The 23,454-nt window shown below is 37.4% G+C and overlaps 1 protein-coding gene across 5 annotated transcripts in view; it reads left to right on the forward strand.

Moving 5' to 3' along the window:
- FBXO25 (F-box protein 25) overlaps window positions 1-17,516 on the forward strand; it is a 29,243-nt gene extending 11,727 nt beyond the window's left edge. For 3 of the 5 annotated variants that reach the window (XM_085574570.1, XM_021551128.4, XM_021551129.3), the window contains 7 exons: window positions 1,823-1,915; window positions 5,342-5,435; window positions 6,149-6,333; window positions 8,221-8,403; window positions 9,686-9,829; window positions 13,721-13,747; window positions 16,269-16,589. In XM_085574570.1, coding sequence (XP_085430696.1) covers window positions 1,823-1,915; window positions 5,342-5,435; window positions 6,149-6,333; window positions 8,221-8,403; window positions 9,686-9,829; window positions 13,721-13,747; window positions 16,269-16,358 — 816 coding nt within the window. In that variant the 3' untranslated portion in view covers window positions 16,359-16,589. Of the gene's footprint in view, window positions 1-1,822; window positions 1,916-5,341; window positions 5,436-6,148; window positions 6,334-8,220; window positions 8,404-9,685; window positions 9,830-13,720; window positions 13,748-16,268 lie in introns of all 5 variants that reach the window. The other 2 variants (XM_021551127.3, XM_077782396.2) reach the window with 2 other exon arrangements.
- Window positions 17,517-23,454: the final 5,938 nt, after the last annotated feature.

The following is a 23,454-nucleotide window of genomic DNA, read 5'->3' on the forward strand; positions in this document are numbered from 1 at the left end:
ACGATAAGGTTAAGCTGAGGTTTCAAAGTACATTGAGGCCAAAATACAAATAGCCTAAAATCATGCATTGGTGTTCTTCATAGCCCATGTATAAAGGGATTCTTTTTTTCCCCTACTTGTACAGAAGTTGCTGTACTAGTGATGTGTGAGCATTTGCTTCTGTTCCTTGTTTATTCAGAGGGCAGATGAAATATTTTTGGTTACCTTCTATTTGACTATTCATCTTTCAGGTTTATTTGGGTTTTTTAGTATAAAAAAAAAAACAGGGATAGCTAGAATTAAACGCTAATCTTTCAAGTAATTCTTTGTAAAAATTTAAAGGCTTAGAGTAGTAGGTTGAAAAAGTAACAAGGAATAAGAATACATGAACCAAAAAATTCAGAGCAACAATTTAAGCTAATCTAAATCATTATTCAGAGGTTATAGTTTTCCTTACAGGTTATAGTCTTTCTTGATATTGAAATAGTCTAGGAAACATTTCTTCCCAAACTGGATACTATTTTTAGGGCAAAATGACAAGATAGGGAGGTCTTGATAAGAAACATGTGAACCATGCTATGGAAGAGCATTGAAATTAAAGAGAACCAAAACAAGTGTATTTGTGTGGCTGAAATGAAATTGGAGATGTTTTTGAATTATTTTGTCATGATGGTACACTGGGAAAGGTAGGGCTGTAGTTTCATAGCAGTCTGTTCAGGGAGATGTCTTATGTTAATGTTTTAAGCATGACCTAATGACAACTGTTTAGCCACAGAACAGCCACAAATATTTAAATTTGAACAAGTTTTGTTGACTGTATGTGTTAATTCACTGCTGTTAGCTAAGAAAGGTATGTATATTGTGAAGTGTGCAGTGTGCTTTGGTCTGAGGTATATCAGCTGAATGAGCAAGCAGTACAATCCTGAATTTGATCATTAACCAACAGGCAGGAATTATCACCACTCTGCAGTGAATTCTTAGCTGTCCATCCTGCTGGGGTATATGCAGGGTAAGCCTTCACTGAGTCACAAAAAGGAATGTTATTTGTACCTCAAAATCTGTCAACATCCCATAATTTACCAAGGAAATCTTTCTAGGAATGAGCTTTAAATAATTATTTATCCTCCTCCTTTCCTGAGCTGACAAAACCATAGTAGCACACTGCTTTGCAAGACTCTCTTTTACCAGTTAGAGATTTTCCTAGCCTTGGGGTATCTGGTCCTGGGCTCCAGTATGGCTTTGTGGCTCTAAATGTACTGATTTTGCATAATCCCATGTCATTTTGGGCTGCTACTACCACCTTAACCTTGTTCTCAACAGCCTCTGAAACTTCCATTTTCACATTAGGATATGGAGAAGTACCAAGAGAAAATGCTCTTGCTCTTGGTGCATTAAAAAAAAGTACCTAAGCTTCTAGCACCATACTAGATGTTGAGACCATTATTTGTCTGAACCCAGAAGCAGCTAGCTGTGTTCTCACCCTCAAGTGTGAATCAGATGATTCCTTGTGCATGGCAAATGGGGACTGTGATAGCCACGAGGAGTGCCAGCATTGTGGCCATGCAAGAATGGAGTATATTCCCAGGGAAATCAAATACCGGTGATGCCACATTACACATTTAGTATGAATTGAAAGGCTTTGCCTATATACCTGTTAGTTACAAATAGTGCATCTTGTTTAATTTAATTTCTTTAGAACAAATAACTCTTCAGTCCAGAGGCACTGTGTTTCCAGGGAGCATGGTATCCATTAGCATCAGCTGCATGTTGGATTGCTTTTCTGAATGTTTTACTCAATTTAGTCTTTTTCCTTCCATGTAAAGTGTATTTTTCCCTTTCTCAGAGACATGGCTATTGCACCTTGGGAGAAGCCTTTAACCGCTTGGACTTCTCAAGTGCAATTCAGGACATCAGGAGGTTCAATTATGTTGTCAAAGTAAGCTCTTTGTTTTATATGTATATCATAAAGATATTCTTGCTGATCTGCCTGTGTGTACAAAAGGAATATGATTTGTAATTGTATAAATATCCTGATCATATGTAATTTATAATGCAAGTAGCAACTTCAAACTGAGTAGATTTTCTCTGGTTTAAACTCTTTTTATGGCTGTCTGAAAGCCTATAGCTTGAGGAGGATGGAAATAGTCAGTGTGCTGTGTCATTTAAAAGCGGAACATTGATGTTTCAGTTGTTCATCAGTCTGGGTAATGAACTCTCTTTAAAAGTAAAATGATTTCTATACAACCAAAACTAGTAAAGTGTCATTAATCTTAAATATATTTTGCTGCATCTCAAATATGTTTCAAATAACAATTTCCAGAAGAATACTTGATGTGTGTTTTGCTATTTCTGTATCTTCTGTAACTTCTTACCAGTCCTGTGATTCATTGCAGTTCTTTTTTATTAAGGATAAGATATCTTTGCATTTATCGTTGTTAACATTACTTATAACTTGAGACTGCAGCTCAATGCCTCACCAGCTGCCCACTTGGAAATGCCTGTTTTGTGGATACTGGTATCTTACTAGCCCCAGGTTTATTTTAGTATCTAGCTTGAGGTAGTAAAGTGCTTGTCCCAGCTCCTAGAGAAACTAAAAATCTGGGTCAGATCAGACTAGAGTGGACTGTTCAGTGGTGAGGCTGTTCACAAATATTGTACTTCTTGGAATGCATCCTGAACTTGAAAAGATACAAATAAAAATTAAATAAACATACCAGGAGAACACTCCAGCACTAGCCTGTGGACTATTTGTAGAGAAAACACATTCTATCCATCCCTGTGAAGATGAGGCCATTGTATTATGCTTACAGAAAAACAACAGATGGGGAAACAAATCAGGAAGGATTTGCTTCCAGGCTAGTGGTTAGGGTACTTGCCTGGTTTGTTCCCCTTGCAGGGTTTGGAGTTTTTTTGGTATATGTATGTGTTGTGGTTTAGAACATTACTTTTTAATGCTGTTTTGGGAGCAGAATCAAGAGCCTTTATCTTTTCCAAGACTTTTCAGCCTTGGACAGTAAGAAGAAAAACCAAAGAACTTAAAAAAGGTGATTTGGTATAAGTGGTGTTAACCTTGGGTGTCTCAGTTGAATAGCAAGCAGGTAAAAGGAATGCAGATCTAGAATTCTGCATTTGTTTTAGATGCTGCAGTGTCTAAACTGGGTTGCTCAAAACAGTTGATCAACTCAAAGTGCAAAGTCCAGCATAAGCACATTGACCAGTTTTTCTTCTATTCACCAAGAACTATAAAATGCTGGTTTAGTCAGCCAGGCTTAAGATCATTGAGGAAGGAGCAGTACTTTAAAATTCAGAAATTTAGCTTTGCAATCCAAACCATTATTCGGCTAATAGCAGACCCTAAGAAATCTGAATTTAAAATAGTAGATAGACTTTCAAAGTCCTTTAATTGTTTTAGAATTTATTTGGCATTTTGAAAATTTAGAATTGTTTTACAAATACAGAACTTTGATCATGTCTTTGCATCAGTTCCTCTGAGGTGGTAGCTGTTTGTTGATAGCAAGGTATAACTCAAGAATACTATTTTGAAAGACCAAACCCTACTTTAGCTCTTCTTTGATCCCAGACCATCAAGGTGATTCTCCAACTAACTAAGAATATGTCATTCATTATTAAAAGTTAATATTGATGTCTGTCCAGGACTCTTTTAGGATGGGCAATGAGGGGGAGAAGGTAGGATCAGTTAGTTTTTTGTATTTGTAGTGTATTTATAATGTCCAGTGTTTCCAAGTAAACACCTGATCCATTCAAACATGGCTCTGCCTGTATCAGTGTGTGAGATACTAGTACTCTCTGCTACTTTGCTTTTGCTAGAATTGTCTTAATTCTTGCATATTACCTTTCACTGAAATTGGAATCTTCATTACAATTGATCAGGTGGAATTTTTCTTTAATTTAATCTTTAGACTGAGCAATATAACTGATTTCTTTTTAATTAATCAAGATAAATGTACCTACTTGCTTGAACTGGCAGACTGCCAGAGACATCTAGGTATGTTCTCAATTATTAATCAAGATAATAGGCTTTGAAAAAGCCAACAAAGAGATCCTGGTATCTATTTATACAGTTTTTGAGACTAGATTGCTTGTATTTAACTATCAGGACAATTAGTTCTTTCTTTCATAGCACATAATGTTTTGTCAGAGATGATGCAGAGGAGCCAGAAGCAACATTATTAAATCAGGGACAGAACAGGTATATTCTTTCTTCCTCCCAAGGAAAATTATTGTTGAGGGAAGTGTCAAATTGGTGTTTTAGAAATGAAGATACAATATAATTTTTGGCAAGCTTAGTCTTTTTCATACTCTGTGCCAGCACTTGGTGCTACCCTACACTGGAGCACTCTGTAGGGAATGCTGTTCCATGCTTTCCCTTTCCAGTGTGTTGAGAACACTTGTTCTGAACTCATTGTTATAAAGTGCAAATTGCAAAGCTCAGTGCCACACCTCTCAACATTGCAATGGTGTCACAACAAAGTCTCTCATAATAAGAGACCATTTTTTGTTGAAGAGCTAATGGTTCTTATCAGCTACAAAACTTAATCTGAAATGTAAAAGCAAATGTGTCAGTATGGAGCAAGGGCTGCCACTAGTAGCTATAGCTTGGCATTCATGTGTGGCAAGAACTTAAGCTGTTGTGATTATGTTGCTCTAAACCATTGCCGCTGTTCTTGTCACTTTTTTTGCTCACAGTGGTTTCAGAGACAGATGTGTGGACAGCTAGGAGATTCTTACTATAACACTTAAGAGAAAGTTACTGATGTGGTTTATACACTGCTCATTATTAGATAGCTGTGGTTTATTTTACCAGTGACCTGAATGTAGGGCTAATACAGAAATTGGTTTTACCTAGTTTAGGCAAAATAGTGTATTTCCTCTCCATGAGTAGGAAGTAGTGCACTAAATCCATCACACTTCAGTTTGACTAGTAAGATACTTACACTCAGAAGCTGTAATTCTGGTAGCTGGTATCAATTTAGAATGATGATCCTGGCCACCAAATCTGTCAGGGTCTTTAGGACCCAGCCACATCCAAATTCACATTTGTATTTGTGAGTCCCTAAACAGACTCTCTTTGTTGCTTCACTACAGCTCAGAAAGTATGTAATGTGCTTTGCCAGAGATAAGTATTTGTACAGTATTTAAAAAGCATGCATCCTTCAGAAATTGTTCATGGGATGCCAGTGGGAATGGTTAAAGCTTTCCACATGTTTTCCTTGTCTTCTGAAATCTGTAGTTATATTTTCACAAAATGCCAATGAAGGCTGTTTTAGGTGAGCATATGCACTAAATATGCATTTAAGACCATCCTTCTGTCATTCTTATGACTTTTAACTTTTTTTCATAGCTTTTGCAGTTAATTGCAAAATCCCAGTTAACTTCACTGAGTGGTGCAGCACAGAAGAATTACTTTAACATTTTGGACAAAATTGTGCAGAAGGGTAAGATGTAACTGTTCAGATTTAATTGCTGTAATTAAGCTATCAACTGATCTTTGTTTGTTAATTTTATTACCATTTTTGCATTGTAAGACAGTAATAACATACTTAATTATTCCAGTTTTCATACTTCCCATCCCATGATTGCACTAAGTTATTTTCTCTTTGTTATTGAATAAAGTCTATTGAAACAGGTTGGTGAAATTAAGTGACACTTAGATTCTATTCAAAAACTATTGGTTACTGTTAAATTATGCTCTTCACAAAATGCAAAGTCTTTTAGGTTAATAAAATGTTTGGGTTTCAGTTTGCATGATGTACTGAGACTCAAAAATCATATGTTTTGATTATTTTAAGAAAAAACTATTACATTATATTGATGATTTTTTTTTTTCTGGTAACCATACTAAATGGAGATATTATACTGTCTGCTTTGAACTGAAGAAATTTGGTTTATAGCTACCTGTTTAGCATTAAGCTTATTAAATGCATAGCATGAATTTTTGCATCAAATTTGCCTATGAAATTGTTTATTACTGATCTTGCACATAAAGAACCACATTACTGAATGCCATGGTGGGAATTAGGGCAGTTATTTGAACATAAACAATTGAGTTGTAAATAATTAATCTAAAAAAATAGTAGTGATTAGTTTGAGCTATTAGCTTGGTTAACTCTGTCATCCAAAATTGTATTTGGTTTGTTTTTTTTCCTAGTTATGGAAGACCAGTATAATCCACGGTTGATCAAAGACCTTCTACAGGATCTGAGTTCTACTCTCTGTATACTGATTAGAGGAGTAGGAAAATCTGTGTTGGTAGGCAACATCAATATTTGGATTTGCCGATTAGAAACTATCCTTCTGTGGCAACAACAATTAAAAAATCTTCAGATGAACAAGGTATATTATTAAATCATGTTAATTAGTGTTTGGGGGAGGAGAATTATGTTGAGTATTGCATGTGGATTTCTAGGTAAACCAAGTTTCAAATATATTTTAAACAGTTTCACTTGTTTTGTTTTATGCAGTAATGTGAAATTAACTCATTGGCATCAACTTAAGTTTCTAATGTTTTAATAGCTTTTTTCTAATGAAAACTGCTGTAGTGTCTGTGCTGCTGCTTTGTAGTAGAGATGTATAGATAGAATTGTTTTTCTCACTCAAATAAGTTTTTAAAAAATTATCTCTAGCTTGTCAGATAAAACTGGGGCTTTTTCCCCATGTCTTAGTTCCAAAATAAATTTTCTACAATTGAAGAAATGAAAATCTAAGACAGCTTGGATGTGTATAAACTTAAGTAACAATTTTACAGATTTATTCATTAGCGCAGTGGCTGTTGCAGGAAAGGAAAAAAAGATAAAGACTTCAGCATCTGGATTCTCCTCATGTGACTGTGTTCAAAGCTTGTGGTATGCACAGTTCCAGGGTTTTATACTGGAAACTTCTGATGATAAGCAGACAACTTTTTTTAATCTGACTGGTTTACTCCTGGAAGAAATCCTGTGAGATATCGCTCACTGTGAAATCAAACAAGTGTTTTATCTATTGGCTTCCAGCTATGAAAATTTGAAATTGTCCTTTCTGTGTGAGCTGGTTTATCTGAATAAACCAGCTACTTTTGGAATAGAAAGGAGGAACGAGAAACCTGGTCTCAGCAGTTTCTGTGTGCCAAGCAACCACAGCACAGACACTTCTGAGACAGTGCAGTTACTGCTGCACTTGTTCCTTCCAGCGTGACACTTCCCTTGGAGCTGTTTTACACTGGCTGAAGTAGCCCATGAGGAATCTTGCATCTGTAGTGCTCACATACCCATTCCTCAGAGGAGGAATGCTGTTGCCCCAGCAGTCCTTGTACCAGAGGACTCAATGGGAAGTCTGGTCTATAAGCAAGGTGAATGGCTGGGAAGGAAGCAGACAGAAGTGTGAGCCCATGGGTGCAGGGCAGCTGTGCTGCCACCACCTTGTGACAGGGCAGCTCTGTTCCCCAGGTCTGGCAGCTGCCATGCTCTCCCTGCCAGCTGGGACACTGCCTCCAGCCTGCTGGGCCTCTGCCATGTGCCACTGTGGGCTCCAGCTGTAGTCGTGTAGGAGCTGTGCTGCTGCTTACCCCACTACAGTTCACAGAGGTGTATAGTCTTAATGGAAGCATTCTCAGTGCTCTCATCTGTCAACTCTGCAGATCTCCTCATTTATAAATGAGGGGGAACTTTCTCTAGACTTCAGAAATTATCGCACTCTCTTCTGCCCCTAACTTCCAAAATGCTTTTGTTTTGTATCTCTGGTCTTCAGTCCTGTATTCTATATTCTGTTTTGTACTCTAATTCACTTAAGGCAAGATGATAGCGTTTTGTTTGTTAATAAAAATTGAGAAACTATAGTGATCCAACGAGTTAGAAATAATTGGTTCATGCCTTTCTTATAGTTAAGGCTTTAGCACACTATAGATGAAGTTGACTATAGTTTTCAAGACTGCGTAATATTTTGAGAGAACAGAAGTGTTTCAAAAATTATTTGAAATTTAAATAATGAATTTAGGGTATGTTTATTTAAACAGTAAGAAAGCTATGAATCATAAAGCTTACAGCTTGTTGCTTCTTCTGTAACATTAATCATTTAGATTTTCAACAGCATTGAGAGAATAATTGTTGGTGAGCATTAACTTTAGATTTTACTCAATGATTTGAAAAAACTAAACTAGGACCTAAGATGCCTCTAAAGTAAAGAGTCTTATTTGTACTTTATACTGTCGTGGTTTTGTAGCTAAAAGTCTTCAACTCTTATTTCCAGCAAGTCAACAATGGACTGACACTTAGCGATCTCCCCCTCCATATGCTGAATAACATCTTATACAGGTTCTCTGATGGCTGGGACATTATTACTCTGGGTCAAGTAACCCCAACTTTGTACATGCTTAGTGAAGACAGACAGTTGTGGAAAAAACTCTGCCAGTACCATTTTGCAGAAAAGCAGGTAATAAACTTTATTATTTGTATAAATGTAGCTTTTTTGATATCATATACTAATAATGGAGCATGAACTTGCCCTTTTGAGATAAAAGTGTAACATTGTGCAGTAATTGTGAGTGTTCTCTGTATTTGGGGCTTGATTCCTCCTAAATGTTGCATTCAGTCTGTCTGTGAGTTTAGGATAACTATGACAAAACTGGTTAGAGAGGAACTTCTTATAGTAGGGTAATGCAGGGAAAAAGATCCTTAAGGGTTCCTTAAGTGAAATTAGCTGTCCCTGTGCCCCATAAAGTACTCTTGTACACAAGTGTTTCCACTGTGTTCCTAAATGTTCACGTTCAATTTCTTACTAAGTTATTACCTAATGATATTACCATATCAAATTCTGCTTCTTCTCATTACAAGTGTACTGGCTTAGTAAGCCACAGAATCACTTTGGGTTGGTTTTTCTGTCCCCTGCAGTGTGTTTGTTGAGCCCTTGAAACAACCATGAAAACATAATTGATATCTGAAGAGCACTTTTGGAAAAAATGAGAGACATTATGAAACAAAGTGTAGCTGAAATCAGAAAGGCAGTTCTATTCTCTCCTCATTCAGAAATTGTCTTCTGAGTGAAGAAAGCCTTCAATGTATTAGCATTAATCCACACTGAGTGGAACAGAAGTCTTTTATAATACATACCTAATAAATCTTGTCTGTCTCTCAAGCTGGGGAGAAATAGCTGTTGTGCAGCAGCTGATCTTTACATGCGGATTAGGTCCTCAAGGAGTTAATCACTAATTATTACTGTCCTTCTAGAGAGATCACAACCAAATGTGAAAAATAAACATGTATATGCTTTCAAAATTAAAGAAATAGCTTTATTTAAATCCATAATGCTTTTACAGAAAACCATAATGTGTAATGCACAGTCATGTTTTTAAATCTCATTCCTGAGTGGTTTGGGTTTTTTAAACAGATAAAATTAATTGCTTACAACTCTAAATACTGTTTTGTTAAATGCTTCTTGATTATAATTAGAATAATTTTGAGACAGTAGAATTAGATCAGCTGTGTATGGCCTAGTTTTTCTTGGCAAACATGCACTCTCCTATTTTTAGTCTTTGCCTTCCATCTTTTTTGTGGTAGGATCTCACTGCTTTGCAGAGATGTATGATGTCATAATATTGACTTCAAAGAATTCTAGTTACAAAACTTCAGTTTGGCTATCTTCCCCCCACCTTCCCCCGTCCTTTGCCTGAATTGACTACAACAATTTTAAAGGAAGATATTAATTTTATGTCTAGTTTTGTAGGCATTTGATTCCATCAGAGAAAGGTCACATTGACTGGAAGCTGATGTACTTTGCACTTCAGAAATATTACCCAATAAAGGAACAGTACGGGGACACCTTGCATTTCTGTCGACACTGTAGTATTCTGTTTTGGAAGGTAAGAGCTTTGGAACAGATAATCAGAAATAAGTTCAAACAGCTACTGGTGAGCATCTGCAAGGAAAAATATTATGGTCATCTTATCAGCTTTCTTATGTGAAAGGTTATTGGATAACTAATATTTAACTTTAATACATAAAACTTCCATATAAAATCTGTGTTAAATTCCAAAGTTGTTCTTAATCTTGCCTTCTTATTTCTTGGTATCTGATAACCTCAATACTTAGAATTGCAATGGAAAGTGCCATGTGGAAAGAGTTATTCTGTCTACTTTTATTTATTTGATCTTATGGAAAGTTGTGAGGGACTAGTCTGAAGTTAGCGTTTTTAATGATGCCATGGTAATCAATATATGTCTAATAATTACTACATTTTTTCCTACCACATTGGTACAGAGCTCTGTATTTTTATATTTTTGCTTTTGTACCATATAGAACTTGGAGGAATGTTTAAAACTTCATCCAGAGTGTGTTTTATCCTGGTTTTGAGGTTTACAATAAAGCATTTGTTGTCTTACAGGATGATTTTAATTTCAGTAGGGCATTCTCTTCTTTAATGTGTGTGATTACACAATCCTGCTTTTAGTCTGTGTTGCACTATAACAGAGCCTTCTGGTTCGTGATACTACTTTAATTTTGCAGCTGAAAGATCATATATGGGTAGTGTCAAGTGGACAACAAAGAGCAAGAAATGTTTGAGAAATTTTGGAAAATAATCATATTACTCATATTCTAAGTAACATAAATTAGTTGCTCTTGTGTCATCTTTCTGTGATATTTATGAGAAGTTGTGTAACAGTGTGAGGGTTTTTAATTTTCCTTCAAAAAACCTAGGCTGTTTAGCAGGATAAGCTAAATCCTGCTAGAAATAGCATGTTCCTTAATGATGCAATTTTGAAGTTGAGTAACTTTGATATCACAAGAGCCCTTCCAGGTAGTAATGTTTTGCAAAATTAATAGTAGGGAAGCAGGTAGCCAGAATTGACTTCTACTGTGAAAAGCCTGGGCATTTTCTGAAGGATCTGTGTCAAGAATGACTAAGAACTTGCATTATAGTGGAATAAGTCTTTAGAATATAGCCAAATATGTAGGGTAAGGCCTCTCTGAAAGGGGAAATTTCAAAAGTGAGTACACAGGTGCATTTAGATGGGCATTTGTGGTATGAAATCTCTCTGGATTGCTTGCCTTCACTGTGTAGAGTTAATGCTTTCTACGCTAAATTTCTCTCATTTTGATCTTAATATAATTGAAAAGTACAAGTCTCTAATATTAGGAATTACTTTGAATGTGTTTGGAATTAAATGTTTAACTTTGGAGGTGGTGGGACAGAAAGAGGCAGTGAACCTGTGCAGGTTGCAGTAGTATTCCAGTAGTAGGTTTAGCAGTCAAGATGACAAGACACCTGTTCCAATCTACTGCTGGAATAATAAGACTCATTTTGGACTTACTTAAATTCTTTGAAACACAGCACGGGAAGTTCTAAAGGTACTTTGGACTAATGAGCAGTGCCTCCTAGATCACCATTCCAGTGCTGCCTCATCCTAGAGATTTGGGCAGGTCTCAGTGATAGTGCAGTTTTAGATTGTGCAGAAGCACGCAACCAAAGCTACTGGAGCAGGTGTTTGGGATCAGCTGTTTCAATAAGAGCACAGTCAGCAGGTTGAGGAAAGCCATTTTTCCTTTTCATGCAGCACACAGACCATCTGGGATGCTGCAGCCATGAGGCCCCTAGCACAAGGGAGATACTGATGAACTGGGTGAAGTAATCAGGGAGGCTGGAGGATTTGCCATGTGAGGAGTGGCTGGGGAAAACTGCTTCAGGGGGACATAAGAGCCTGCCATGAGGACAGGCAAGCAAGGGAACAGTTTGACCATAGAGCTGGTGCAGTTTCCATCCTTGGATGTGATCAGGAACTGACTGAATGAAGCTCAGGGCAACCTGGTCTGATCTCACAGCTTAGCCTGCTTTGAGCAGGAGGCTGGGCTAGAGACCTCCTGAGGTGCCTCCCAGCCTGATCATTCTGTGAGCCTACATAGCAGTATTCCTTGGCATCTAAACCTAGTCTCTGTCTTAAAATAAATGATGATCAGGCTGAAATGGATTGTTAAATGAATTGATTTATGCATAATTGGCATCCATATTGGCAGGGACAAGTTAATTGTTATCTGAAATACTGTACCTCTTTTTACAGGGCAGGGTGGGTCAAGTAGTGCTGGTCATTCAGTTATATAGGGGAAAAATAGTGCTGGTTTTTTTTTTTCCGACTCTTGTGTCTGTATCCTTTCCCAGGCTTGCTAAAGAGAGGTGAGAAATAAAGCAGGGGTGAAGAGGCAAAGGGACAGGAGGTATTTTATTCATTCTAGATAAATCCTGTTCTGGGTGAAAATATTCCTTAATCTGAACATTTTTCAGGCTTTGAAAACTTATTCAAGCTTCAGTATCATAATTGATTAGAAAGACTGTTAAATTAAATATGTATATGAGTGCTCAACATACAATTATATCTGTAACGCTTAGCAAGGAAAACACAAAATAAAGCAGAAAAACAACAAAAATGCTACCATCAAATCCAAATTTTTAAACAGAAATCACAGTTGCTACAGATGAAGTAGCAAGTGTTTGAATCTTGAAACAAATGGAAGCACTGTATTCTTCAGATAGCTGATAATATATAAAATTTTTGTTTCTTCTTTTAATGGTATAATTCCAAAGTAAGGGAACTTTTGCATCCAAGGTCATTCAGAAGAGCTTCAGGCAGAGCTGAACATTTCATACTGCATGTATTTTTATTTTTCTTCCTTCCTTCATTGAACAAAGCAAAACATTGGAATAGTTGCAGAGAAGAAGGTCTGGGCAACATTGCTTAAAGCAATCAGGGCATGAAGGCTAGGAATGATTAATTTCTCTTAACTCAGTTGTGCTAACAAGGATGCAAGGGTAAGTGTGCTGAGAGTTAGGAGTTTCTAAGAACCAAACCCACAAGGGTCTCAAATAGCCCACAAGCACAGGCCTAGCTAGTGATGAGAAGAGTTTTCAGCAATTTATGAAATTGATAATATAATGTAATTGCTGACAACATGAGAGGGCTACATACAGGAAATTCTTGGAACCCTCTGTTTTGTTTTTCTTTTCAAAGAAGGCCTTGTAAAAAAGGGACTGATGGCAGCTGAGTTGGATTGAACTGTTGAAGTAGGGAAAGAACTTTTTCAGTATACTATAATAATCATAATGGGGTTTTAACAAGTCTTCAGGAGTTTTTCAGGAAGAGGTATTTGTATTGCTTTACTTGTCTAAAATCTGTAACCAAAGTCAATTTATGTATAGCAAGTAGGAGTCTCCTAAGTTCTTTGTTGGAAGTACAGTAACTTTTGTACTCTTCTGTATTGGGAGGGAGTCATAGGAAAATTTTCATACTGAATGTCTGTTTTCAAAATTACTTCTTGCTAAAGGATTTGTCCATTATGAAACTGAAAAATCCACATAATTTCAGTAGTGCAAAAGTAATGGCTAATTATTATGTGATGCCTCTGTGAGTGCTTTCATGTATGCTATTTCCTCTGTTCCACTAGGAACCATTGCAATTGTGGCAGATTCTTTTATTTTCATGAGCTTACTTAGTAGCACTTTTCAGTAATCTCAGACATGGCCACAGAAGCTGAAATATCTTTTCTTCTCTCAGTTTCCAGGGCTTTATGAAAACAGTGTAATCACTTTGCATAACACTTGGTTTTAGTCTTCTTGCCACTTCTGCTGATTTTGGTTCTCACAAAGTTGCTTGTGATTTGCCACAAGAATAAAATGGCTTATGAACCTTTGCTCAAATAAACTTTAACTCTGCTTCTTTTACTTTATGGCTCTCCTTCCTGCTTCCTTCTTCACGATTTCAAAGGACTACCACCTTGCTTTGTTACTCCAGGTATTTCTTGTGTCTCATCTGTTTTCATTGCTGACTGTTCCATAATGTCAAAGTGAATAATGTGTTCCTTTCTAATCTGATGCTCTCTGTTTTGATTTTTCTTTCTACACATCTGTTCAGCTGCAGAAATAGTTTGTTTCTTGTTCCCTTTTAGATAATGGTAGTGATGACTTCCCATCTCAACTTTTCATCATTTTGTCTTTTTTTATGGCCATAATCTCTCTTAATGCCATTTAACCTAGGAGCCATAATTCAGTTTCTAATGAGCATAGGTGTCAGTGGGATCAGACAGATTTTGCTAAGAAATAGGTTTCTCTGCACTCAGTGTTATTATAAACTGTTTTCTGTATGCCCTGATGTATTTAATTCAGTACTTAAATTTGAAGAGTAACGTGTACCTCAGATAACTTCCATACAAATGTATGAAAATTGATTTTATTGCACTTGGAATGCTGTAGTTGTATTTACTTTTATAGAGAATTTCTCAGAAAATAAATTCCTCAAAACAGGCTGCATGTGACTTGAGATAGTCAAGGGAAGCAATTAAATTGTTGTCTTCTGAATGAAGAAATGGTGAAAATACTTTGCCAGAGTTTCTTATTGTCTAGCTATGCTAGATTTTGGGGAAAACAACTACATTTGCCAGTAAACACTCCTCCTGGGGAATTCTCTTCTTACTTTGAAAGAAGTCTGCTTTAGCTTTGAACATTGAAATCAAATTATTTTAGCACTTTATTAATAGTTTTTATTTTATTACTGAGTTTATTATTCCCATAAAAATGCATTTCTCTCTAAATGAGGAATACTCATAATTACAAGAAAATTGTGATTTTTCTTGTCAGTTCTCATCACTTTTTTCACTGTAAAATTTGTTTTCAGCAACTATCAATCTCTGAGATTTTTTTTTTTTTGCACCTGTAATTCCCAACTGGGTAGAACTTTCAAAAGCACTTTTATAATCATGTGCAGAGAAAGAACCATGTTACAAAGTCAGTTTAAAATATTCAGGAGTATAAATAAGAAGAGGATAAACCCTACCTTTTTTCCCAGAATTATAATTCTGATGGTGTTTTTTCCTGGAAACTAGGAAAGTAATGACATGACATTGACATGGCAATGGGTAGAGAAGATACTAGTCCATTAGCAACTACCTTTGAGTATTTTCTGGTGTGGTGCAGCTCTTCCTTGCAGATGTCATCCCAAGATGGTGTTAACTTTAACACTTCTGATTTTGCTCTTGGAAATCTGTTCTTTCTCATCTACAGATTCCCCCAATAGGCAGCTCTACCTGGGTCTCTTTTTTCATGTGTGTGTTTGTCTTTCCCTCTGTCATGAATTTGTTTCTCAGGTGATGTTAAATCAATTATTAAAAAGAGTGGGAGGATGAGGAGGTGATACCACCTGGTATATTCTTGTAGTCCTCCATAGACTTAATAGAAAAGCACAGATAAAAACATCTATTGAGTAACAATTTTCACTGGAAAAGCTGAGCAGTATTTAGAATGCATTTCACCTGGTGCACTTCAGTGCTGCAAAGACTTTGGGTGTGAATGTGGCAGTGAGAAAAAATCACTTGGAGATACCTTCCTTCTATTAACTGAATTGCATGTAATTTCACTTCCTATGGAAACAAAAGCAATGAAGACCATAGTAGTCTGTGATCTGTTTGTCATGTATTTGTCTAATTTTCTTGCCTCACATGGTGTGTTCACCAACATTGATGGAAAAGGGACAGAAACTCCTTAAAGCCTGGAGAGGACACTTCTGAGCCTTACAACAACATGGACAAGTTTTTTATCTTCTCCATTGGGCTGTCTGGGAACTTCTCATTTCACCTCTGCATTTCCCTCATTTAGGGGGTTTTAATAAGATGCAAACCACAACTTTTTGTTCAAAGAATAATTTGAATCCTAAATAATTGGATGGGTCTGCTGAGGTCAAATTTCTGTAAGAGGAAAGAAAGCACTGCAGGCTTAGTGAATTTGTAATGACAAAGCCTTTCCACCCTGTCTTACTTGTCTAGTCCTACTTTGCCAACTTCTTTTTAAAGACAGTGCTTTCATTTCACTTGGGCAAAAGGTAGACGTGAGACACATAAGAAAGATTAGGCAGAAAATGTAGCAAGGTAGAAAAGCTTTTAAGACTGGGAATTCAAACACATTGTTCAGGTTTTTTGATGCTGCCCATCATTTTCAAAGCAAGGAACTCATTTTCCCTCAAAGCAATAGATGACTTCAGGTTTTGATTAAATAGATAATTTAGGTTCAATAAAGCTTGTGCCTTTTTGCCTTTTTGTTATGCTTATTGAAAAATAATGAATAAGGAAGATGATACTTTTTCAAAGGCTCCATTTCAGGTTCTGGTAGAAGGAGAAAATTGTTTGGGGTTTGGTTTTGCTTTGTTGGTTTTTTTGTTTGTTTGGGTTTTTGTTTTTTTGTTTTTTTTTTTTTTTCTATAAATTGGGGGTGAAAGGAGACTGGATATGGAAAGAACTTAATTATTTTTCTCCTTCATTTTTCAGGATACAGGACACCCCTGCACAGCCAGTGATCCAAATACCTGTCTCATGCCAGTATCTCCTCAGCATTTTATTGATCTCTTCAAATTTTGAGATGTTCAGTAACTGTTCTCCTGTGTTTGTGGCCATTTTTGTGAAGAGTCAGGCAGGATGTGTTATGCTTTTTGTGCAATATATTTAAGTGTAATGTTTTATTGTAACTTAAAAAGATATGGGGGAGATTATCAGGGAGGTTTATTTGGCATATTGCTTTTGTGCAGAATAACAAGGAGGAAAGGAGAAACATAAAGAAAATTTCATTGTCAGGAAATCTCCAGTGGACTTTTTTTCAAGTCCAAGAAAGACCACTTTAATCTCAACTTTAAATCCACGCTTTTGACGCCTTAATAGTTGGTTAAAATTATGTAGGGGAGTTTTGAAAATTTCATGGAAGAATTAAACTACTCTTGCAGGGACCAAAGGAGGGTTTTTTGTTAATCCTTCTTTCTATAAGCCATGGTTTTCAAAGCACCTCCATATAATTTGCACTATTATAAAGAATAGGCCATTATTCTCTTAGACTCTTACTACATCATTACAAAGGTGGCATTCATTATTATGAGCTAGTGAGTAAAAACTATAACTGTGGTTATATCTGCTGTTGAACCTATATGAATGAAGGAAATCAACCAATTTTTGTACATACATTATGCAAAAATATTTATTTTTCTTAAGGACTTTATTAAACATTTAACCTGTCTTAGCACATCTTGCGGAACTCGTGAGACTAATCTGGGGCTACTGGAAATCTTTCTGATGGTAGCTGCAGCCTTCATTTATACTGTTTGGAATGTCTACAAGTGCAACTGCATTAATTTCATCTTCTAAGAAGAAGACATTATTGAAATTTAATGAGGATGGAGTTGCTTGTTCCTAGACCGGTACAGTGGCAGAACACTATGCTACCAACTGAGGTTATAACCTGACAAGCTATGGGAAACACAAAGTCAGTCTGAGCTGGAGCACCTTCTGCCAAGTTAATCAGATGATAAATTCTCCAGGAAGCTATTTTTTCCTATCCTGTAGAACAAAATAAATTGCTTGGCTGAGGCAGGTAAAGGAAAAATTGTGGAAGTTTTGGATCTGTCAATGAAATTTAACAATATATAATGTACAGAAAAAATAAATTGTGTACCATATTCTGCACTTGCTTGTTCTGAATCCAGTTGTGTACAGTGTAATAAATCATGGTTTTATCTGTTATTCCTAGAAGCCTCTGGTGGAAAGACATGAATCCATTTGAATTTTGTAAGATCTTTCTGTAACCTGTTGTCTCTAGTAATTGGTAAGGAATGAGAAGCATACAAGCAGTCCAAGTGTTCTTGCTTTACGGTAGTTTGTTGTATTTTCCCATTTTGTAATAGCAGACCTGGGCTGTTAATAGGCTGCACAAGAAGAGAATATTTATGGTCTCAAGAAATAGTTTTATACTTAAGTCTTTGTGATTGAATTGCTGATTTTTGTGGATCTTTCAATACAGGGTTTTGTGGATTTTTTTTTTTTTTTTTCTTTCCATGCAGGTGTTGGCTGTGGTGAAAGTAATGGTCAGGTGTGGATCCAAGAACCTCCGTTCTTATTCCTGTTATTCAGTGCATTGCTGCAGGCCTTGCTTTCCCAGCCAAGTACTGCTGCAGCCATGGGATTTGTTAAGGACCCAGCAACTCTTTTTTAACAGCAATTTGTACCCTATTTATTTAATTCTTGTAACAGCTCAGATGCTTTCCTGTCTCTGTGACCTCAGTAACCCTGACAGTGGCTGGTGGTGGCTGACATCCTCTAACTACTCCTTTATCATGGTCACAGTTTTGCTACCCTGCATAAAACTTCCTGTAAATATATGGATGCTTTCTCTGAGCTTGAAAGAAAGGTTTTAAAGCCAGCATTTGATTTAATGCTTCTGTGAGCTCTTCGCCCTTGTGCTGAAGGCCTCTGCTGAGGGACTGTGCAGAACCACCTCTCCTGCAGACAGAGGTCAAAGCTCTTACACTGTGACCTGAGAGATGCCCAGCTGAAAAGACAAATAAGGTGACAGCTGGAGAAAGGCATTAAGAGAGCTGAGAGGAAACCTCTCTCCTAGCCACTGAATTGAGGAGGGAGAGAAATGACTTTAAGGTCTTATAATCCATTTTAAGACAGGTTTGGGGAAAAATTATTTTCATGTTCAGCTTAGTGCCCACCAGGATCCCAAAGCCAGTACATTGGCTTTTTTAACATTTCTCCTGGATAAGAGATATGCATAGATGTGCTGAGAAGCATTTCAGTTCAAGACTCTTTATTTAAGAAATCTTAAACACTGAGTGTGGAATCACATTGTCATGAGCAGTGATACAAGCTTTTAACACTGGAAAAACTGAGTTTTGGGAACAGTTGCACAAACTTGTTAAATATTTAGTGAATACATGGCTTGAACTTAAGGCAAATAAGAGCTTGGTTAAGAGTGGCTATGTGATGTGAAGTCAGCAGATGCACAAGAAGATAACTTTCAATTCTGTTACTTAAGCAAAAAAACTAAGGTAGTGATTTTGGTAATAGGGTTGGTGGTGTTTGAGTTTTTGTGTCAGTCTGTTGAGTTTTTGGGGAAAGGATTTCACCTTTAGGATAACAATCTCTTAATACCTCACCTGAAGCACAGAAGGTATTTTGACAGCCTAAATTCATCTTCTCCTTTATTCCAGCACCCTCTCGTGTAACCTGAAGCACTGTAACCATGAGAAGGGTTATGCCTTAATGTGAAACCTCTGCTCTTTGGCCTCATGTGCTGCTGTCCTAGGAGGAAGAGCAGGCACTCTCCCCTTCAGCAGAAAGGGTGTCTTGAAATGTGTTCTAAATCTCTAAAGCAGAGATTTCTTTTTCTTTGGGAACAGCTTTTGTCCCCAAACCTGGATCTCCTTATAGACAGATTTTTCAGTGGCAATGGTAGGAAATCATGTTTTAACTGTGGCCTCTCCATGATCACTTCCCAATCCTGGGTGATTTGTTTTTTAGTGAAGTCTAGTCCTGAGAATAGCAGTTCAAAGGCAATCAGGATGTTCACTGCCATAGGCCACAAGGAGCTGGACATTACAAATTTGAAAAACAAAGTCTCCCTTCCCATGCCCGAGTCACTGCCTCCCTAACCTGCCTCTGAGAGACTCCTGGCCTTTTTTTATTGCATTCTCTCCCAACAGTTTTGTTCACCTATTTCTGGGAAAAGACATTCTGCCATGGACCTTCTCCAAGAGCACTGTGTGAGCCTTTCTCCTTGATGTCAGACAGGACTGAGGTTCTTACCTGGAAAAAATGGAGGAGTGGGACCTTGCTCTTTCTTTCCCCCTGCTCCCCATCTCTTGAGAAATGCAATAAGTTCCTTTAGGAGAAGCAAGAAGCTGAACTTCAGGAAAACACCAAGATCAAACCAAGAGTTCTCTACTAGAACTAGCATTAAAAGACTAATGGCCTTTTTGCAGTCTAGAAGGCAGAAGCAATGAGGGTTAGCAGGAAGCAGAGGGTAGGATGGGGAACATTAGCACAATGTTTTAGATTTTGTGGTGCACAAATTAGCATATTTACAGCTCCATCATTGGCATAGAACTCAGAGGCATTGGCAAAGAACCTTAATATCCAACTAAAGTTGCTTGAATTGGCAGCTAGGTACTTGCATTAAATAAATCAATATCAAATGTTTGGAGACAGTTGTTAAATTAAGAGTTCAGACTATTGAAACATTAGCTAATTATGCTATTTGCTTGCAGTGTTTTTATACTTTATCTGCAAGGCTCAGGTCCAAACCTTCAAAGACTGGAACGTAATTCCCAGCAACAATTCCTAAGAAGTTCAGTAGGATGAAGGTTACCTTTAATGCTTAAAAAGTCTCTATTGAAGGACATGACAGATAAGTGGATCAGAAAATGAGACGTGAGAGTAAGGTTGGGTTTCTTTTGATTCCTATGGACCATCCTCTGTGTCACACACAGACCTGTCCCTCTACCTGTCACACATGCTGGTAATGTTTATTTACTCAGGTTTATGTGTATATTCTACAAATATGAATAAAACACCTTCAGTTTTATATCTGTTGCACTTTATAATCATTGTGCCTTCAGCTGAAAGTTTTTCTAACAACTTTCAAGGTTTACACCAACAGCTGCCACCTAATTCTAAAATTTATTTACTTGAGTTTTATATACTCTTCCCACTTGAATGCTATTTTCTTGTAGTATTTATAGCAAAACAATAACAGAAGAATAGTTTGTTTGCTAAAGTCAGTTATCATTCCCATAATGCTCAGATACAGAATGAAATTCTGCATGCTGAGGGCACCTCTTCCCAGTGTTTTTGTCCCCATCATTCTCTTAGGCACAGCCATTATTTTTAGCTCTATTCCTACTGGAAACTCTTAAAGCTGCAGACGTGCACTCTCCTTCTGAACTCAGTGGTATCCCTTTATAACTTGGTGAATTTGTAAAAGCAATACTTTGGCAGCATTTTCACCAGATATGCTTGACCACAATGCAGCAGCTCCTGCAGTTGCATGTCCCAGGCTGCACCTCTGCTGTTTTTCCTTACACAGCTCCACCGTGCATGGCCTGCTCCTGTGCCCTCTGTGCCCTTCCCCTGCTCTTACACTGAAGCCTGACCATGCTTAAGCAGCCACTGGGCAGAAGTGAGACCACCCCTAACCAGGATGGGTGTGGCTCCATGGCCTAGTTCAGCCTCCTCACTTCAGCAGATTAATCCTACCACCACTTCAGCTCTTGCTGCAAGCTGTCCTTGGGCCTTCTGCTGATCCTATTTTCTTCTGCTGCCTGCACTCACCTTCTGCATTCTTCAGCAACTAAGTCTAATACATAGGCGTAGTAGTATGGAATAGACCTGGAGAAGAGTTTGCTGCAAGTTGAAGAGCACCAAAGCTACAAGCAAACAGAACTTACTGTTTGCATCCCCTGTGCACAGGGGTTGGTTTTTCAGTTGCTCATCAAAATCCAGAAGTCCTGGTCTTGAACTGGAACACCATGAAAAAACACAGAAAAAAGACTAGACGTGTTAGTTCTGATTCTCTAAGACCAAAACCCTGGCCTAATAATAAATATTGGTTCTAACAGCTGTAGGAACATTCCCACATGTTCTGGACTTCTTACTTCTCTTTATAGTGTGCTTCATTCTTCAGTGCCAGAATATCAGCTCCTTCCCTAGTGCTGCACTGTGCCCAGCACATCCAGTCCTCCCTGCACAGCTCAGGAGCTCAGATCTTGCACCCTGGCCACCATGGTTTGGTCAGGTCACACCTGCTCTCAGGCAGGGAGCACTGAGGCAGCCTTGCTGTGCAGATGGGTTACTGCACTTCAGGGTTAGTTTATAAAAAAAAAAAAAAAGCACGTATCTTTTTCATTAAGAGTCTAAAATAACCCTATGTGCAGACTTTGTCTGTAATATGACTTCTGGCTTCATCCCATCAAACAATGGTTTACTTCCTAATGGGAAGTGATGTTTGACTTGTTTTCCCTTTTTTGTCCTGTCAAATGTTGGGTTGCCAAGTTTCTGTCCAAATGTTCAGAAGATAAACTGTTCACAGGCACTACCTAAACTGAAGGCATTTCAGCCTAAGAGGGGGCTGTTGGTCATGAGAGAAACACTGAAGAGCGGGTCTTCATGTAGTCAGGGTGTCTTTGCATGTGTGACACCCCTCCTAAAAAGCTAATGGATTACAAGTACAAAAATAAAACGAATCAAAGAAAAATTAATATTTATCATCTTGCATATTAGAAAGCATTAGCAGAAAAAAAAATAATATGCCAAGTACAGTACTTTGTGTCACGGTACATGGGTCTCCTCTCCTTTCTGCAGCACAAACACATACCACAGTGTTTCATCCATCCCTCAAACACCAGAGGAATTTAGCAGTGTAACCTTGTAGAGAATCCAAGTCTCCTAGAAACAGAAGATGGTCAAGACCACAGCATTTGGGGGTTTCAAGAAAAAGGTACAAGATAAAAAAGGCCAAAAGACATTTTAATTTATAGGAATATTTCTGTATCAAATCTGATATATTTTTCTATACAATCTCAAATAATGAGACCAGCCAGTTCTCTGAAAAATTACTTTAACTGTTCAGTCTCCTCAGTACAAGGGGCTGGAGCAACTAGAAAGCAAAATATCACATGATTATTTTCAGAAGTGGACAAACCAATCTCAGAAAACACAGCTGTGCACTTTTCTACACAAAGAATAATAATGTTTCTTTTCCAATAGCAAACTCACAGCTCAAAATGTGTTATAAAGCTTCTAGTAGTGTTATTTGGGTCTCAAGAGAATAAAAACTTAAATGCCAGCCAAGCTTTTACCAGATTGTTATGGCCTTGAAAAGAATATTCTCGCTTTCTAGCATCTTTTAGTAATTGCCAGACAGAATAGGAAAAATTTCTTCCCAATTGCGGAGTGGGTATTTCTTTTTTCATAACCAGTGATAACAATTGGTAATACCATGTGAAAAACCATCATCTCCCTACACTTTACTATTTTATATGTCATATAAATTTCTATTATTTATATTCCTATTTTTATTGTTTTCATACTCTTTTATTTCTTTGTAACTACGGAAGCAGCACCTTTTTGCTATGATGCTGGTAGCACTTAAAAGAAATGTAATTCTCTCCTTTTGATTTCTAAACTGGCTTTTTTGCCTGTATGTTTGATTCCCTGTCTTGTATGGTACAAATCAGCCATGCTACAAGAAATTTTTGAGACTGACAGTATCTAATGATACACACTTTTGCCAACTGTCGTTGGCAATTACTTTTCTTCTTCACAGTACTTGTTTTATTTCCCAGATACATCAGAAACCAAGTAGCAGGCACTGAGGAAACAATCAAACAAATCCTCCAAATGAGCATTAACAGTCTGGATATGCAAGAAACAGATAAATAACATGCACATTCATGTTTTCAGATTGCACACAACCTGCAGTTTTGTCATCCAAGATTCCTAGAAAATAACAAGCATTTTGAAAAGTTTCAGAAATTGAGACAGATGCCAGGCCCAATTCACCTGGCTACAGGAACATCTATGCTCAAAATTTGACGGGGTTCTCGTCTGCTCAGGGTCTGGAAATACAGGTCCTTCCACTTCCTTCCACCTGCCCAGCTGTGCATCTGGCTCACCTGTGTCTAGTCAG

This window comes from Lonchura striata, chromosome 3 (assembly GCF_050655825.1).
Source record: "Lonchura striata isolate lonStrDom1 chromosome 3, ASM5065582v1, whole genome shotgun sequence".
NCBI classification, from domain to species: Eukaryota; Metazoa; Chordata; class Aves; order Passeriformes; family Estrildidae; genus Lonchura; species Lonchura striata.